The sequence below is a fragment of the Dendroctonus ponderosae genome, unplaced genomic scaffold (genome assembly GCF_020466585.1).
Source record: "Dendroctonus ponderosae isolate FM_Combo_2020 unplaced genomic scaffold, Dpon_F_20191213v2 Dpon_F_20191213_3, whole genome shotgun sequence".
NCBI classification, from domain to species: Eukaryota; Metazoa; Arthropoda; class Insecta; order Coleoptera; family Curculionidae; genus Dendroctonus; species Dendroctonus ponderosae.
Genome location: NW_026018508.1, coordinates 15760088 through 15762841, shown reverse-complemented (window position 1 = coordinate 15762841; position 2754 = coordinate 15760088). Strand labels below are relative to the sequence as shown.

Here is a 2754-nt window from a genome sequence, read left to right as displayed (position 1 = left end):
AAAAAAAAACCACGCAAATCTAAACTATTGGTACTCACATATTAAGCGGACCAACCAGCCAGTCAAACTCGATGTAATTCTGCGCGCCCTTGTAGACTCGGATAATCTGCGTGATCCACTCGTTGAACCTTTGGTGGACTTCGTCCACCACCTCTCCTTGCGTCTTCGACAGAATTGCAGGTTTATTGAAGGGGATAATTTCGCCGTCCGGTCGGAAAATGTAGGCTCCGGAGGGATCGTTGTCGTCCCTCCCGTCGTGGCTGAGGTAATGCAAGAACGTCTGGCTCACTGGCAAAGTCACTCCGTTCATTGTCACCGACTTCAGCAGATTGGTCTCTTCGTCGATTTCAAACCCTGCGCTCTATTTGAGTTGCAGCATGAATCAGTTCCTGGAACAGACCTCCCAAGGTCTTACCTCATCTCCGAACTTGAGGACGTCCTCCTCCAACTTCCGCTCAACTGCAGAGCGGCTGTTTTTAACCAAATCCTTGGTTATCACATAGGATTTCACCCCGAGTGGCGGGACTTGGGAGGCGATAAACACCAACTCCCGCGCCGCCGGCTTCGCATCGTCCAGCTTCACGTAGGAGAAACTGGAAATCGGCGTAGTCACATCGTAGGCCTCGACCCCATCGGACCCAACAATAATAAAACTGCCCTCATCCACTGGCAAACGTACAGGAAAGTCCACCGGCCAGGACAGCGGGTTGTAGACCACCACCAGCAAGTTTTCCGATGTCTGGCTCGCTGTGCAGACGCTGATGTTGGCCAGGAGGCACGAAGTGAGGTTGACAGAGCCCGAGAGATCCACCTCCAGAAGACCTCTGGAAAACTTCCAAGGTTACCCCATTGGGGACAATGTCTGCATTCGTACTCCAGAAGTTTGGTGAACGGCGCTTCTGCTTGACTAACTCCGCGTGCCAGCAGTTTGGTGTAGTCTTTGGAAACGTGTTGCTTGGCCGTGCCAGTAATGGAGTCATGGTGTTGAGCCACCCCGATGTTCTCCCTCAAGGCCCGCAAAGAGTCGACGTCTGCCTCTTGGCCGCTGGCCAAAGCTAAGGCGCTGAGCTGCTTTGCCACCTAAGAGGAGAATACGTAAAGGTGAGCTGTGAGGTCCACTGGATGGGCACCAACCTGAAGAACATTATGACTGGTACGCTCAAACCGCTTAAAGTTTGGCCTCGACGTGAAGTACCCAGCCCAGTAGCTGTGATCAGCACTACCGTAAGGGAAGAAATCATCAGTTTTAACCTGCAAGGTGGGCTGGGCTTCGTACACAGCTTTGAGGTAGCAAGAGGGCGTTGAGTAGATCAGCTTGATGTCCTCGTGGTGTTCAAAGGCCCTGGAAAATCCAAGCTGGCGGTCTACGAATTTGGAAGCTGTGGCCGCTACTGTTACTTGATCAGCTTATCGGAGTTCTGGAAGTTGATTTCAGCCGCTTGATATTGGAAGTCTCCGCCCATCGTCACCAGTAGGTGGTTGGTCTTGTACCATTTGACCTGCTCTTTGACTTTGTCCGCAAATGCTTGGGCCTGCAATATCAGTAGATAGAAGCGAAGAAAACTCTTCCCTAATGAAACTTACTCTGGCCTCTGCATTGAAGGCTTCGTCATCCGGGTCATCGATGATCTTGTCATCCTCGCATAGGATGTCGAAGCAAAAGCCGCTAGGGGGGTAGTAGATGTCCTCAGGTGTTAGCGCTCCAAATACAACATTGTCCTCTATTTAAGAGATAAACTTGCCAATCTGGGCTGGACTAAGAGAAGTTGGACTAACCATCGTTGGCGCTGCCTTGCCATAGAAACTCAAAGTCGCTGTTCTCCTTCCTCAGGCTCTTGTCGTTCTTGTCCAAGCGGGAGAAAACCAGCCCATCAAAGCCCAAGCGGTAGAGAATGGACGCGTGTTCTCTGCTGTGTCCAAACGGGTCGATTTGCCATCCAAAAGTGGGTTTTCCACATTCGCCCAATGTCTCATTCAGGATCCTGCAAAGATCAGGCAACTTTGGGTTTCCCCGGGAAAATCCTGCGAATTCTACCTGAATCCCCAGGTGAACTGGTCAATAGTCGACTGGTAGTTCACGCAAGCTTCATCGTTCATCGACCAGCCTCCATTGATAATCTCCAGCTGGCCATTTTCCACTAAAGTCTTCAGCTTGGCCTTCAAGTCGTCGCTCTCGTTTTGCCACCATTTCCAGAAGAACGCGGTCTCCACTTGGATGAATCTGTTGCGGTTGTTATTGAGTTTCAAGCCAATGGGGAGGCAAATTTTATATATAAACTAGCTGACCCGGCAAACGTTGTATAGCCATATAAATTATTCCTTATTTTTTTCATCTCGGGTGGGCGATTTGCCCACTCGAGAGCTTCAGTAGGCCGTGTGTTGAAAGTTTTTTTAGACTTAGCCAGTTAAGGCTTTTAGTCTTTAGTGCTGACCTATGAGTAAGCCTGGGTGAGGTAGGGGATTATTGGCCTGAGATCAGTAAATGAGAAAAAATCCACTTAAAAAGAAGAGGTAAGTTTTGGGTAGTTTGGAAGAAACTGGCTTTATTGTTGCTAATTTATCTTCAATGTGTTTAAATTTTGTTTTTCATTAAGCCGGGTTTTTTTTTCTTAAGGTGGGTGTTTTCAAAGGGGGGTCTGCCATTAGACTATTGGGAAATTTGAAGTGGAGTTTTGGGATTGATTGTTCGGGAAAAAGTCTCTTGGATTAGGGGGTTTGTGTGGTCGAGGATTTTGGTTTTGAACTTTTTGTGTA

At 48.8% G+C, this 2754-nt stretch overlaps 1 protein-coding gene across 1 annotated transcript in view; it reads right to left on the bottom strand.

Moving 5' to 3' along the window:
- The window catches only part of LOC109538686 (lysosomal alpha-mannosidase), a 7269-nt gene that overhangs the window by 2524 nt on the left and 1991 nt on the right, over nucleotides 1-2754 (bottom strand). Inside the window, exons 3-10 of the mRNA XM_019906043.2 lie at nucleotides 2036-2221; nucleotides 1777-1982; nucleotides 1585-1721; nucleotides 1399-1532; nucleotides 1135-1342; nucleotides 875-1080; nucleotides 416-824; nucleotides 39-361 (exon numbers count right to left, since the gene is read on the bottom strand). Coding sequence (XP_019761602.2) covers nucleotides 39-361; nucleotides 416-824; nucleotides 875-1080; nucleotides 1135-1342; nucleotides 1399-1532; nucleotides 1585-1721; nucleotides 1777-1982; nucleotides 2036-2221 — 1809 coding nt within the window. The remainder of the gene's footprint in view (nucleotides 1-38; nucleotides 362-415; nucleotides 825-874; nucleotides 1081-1134; nucleotides 1343-1398; nucleotides 1533-1584; nucleotides 1722-1776; nucleotides 1983-2035; nucleotides 2222-2754) is intronic.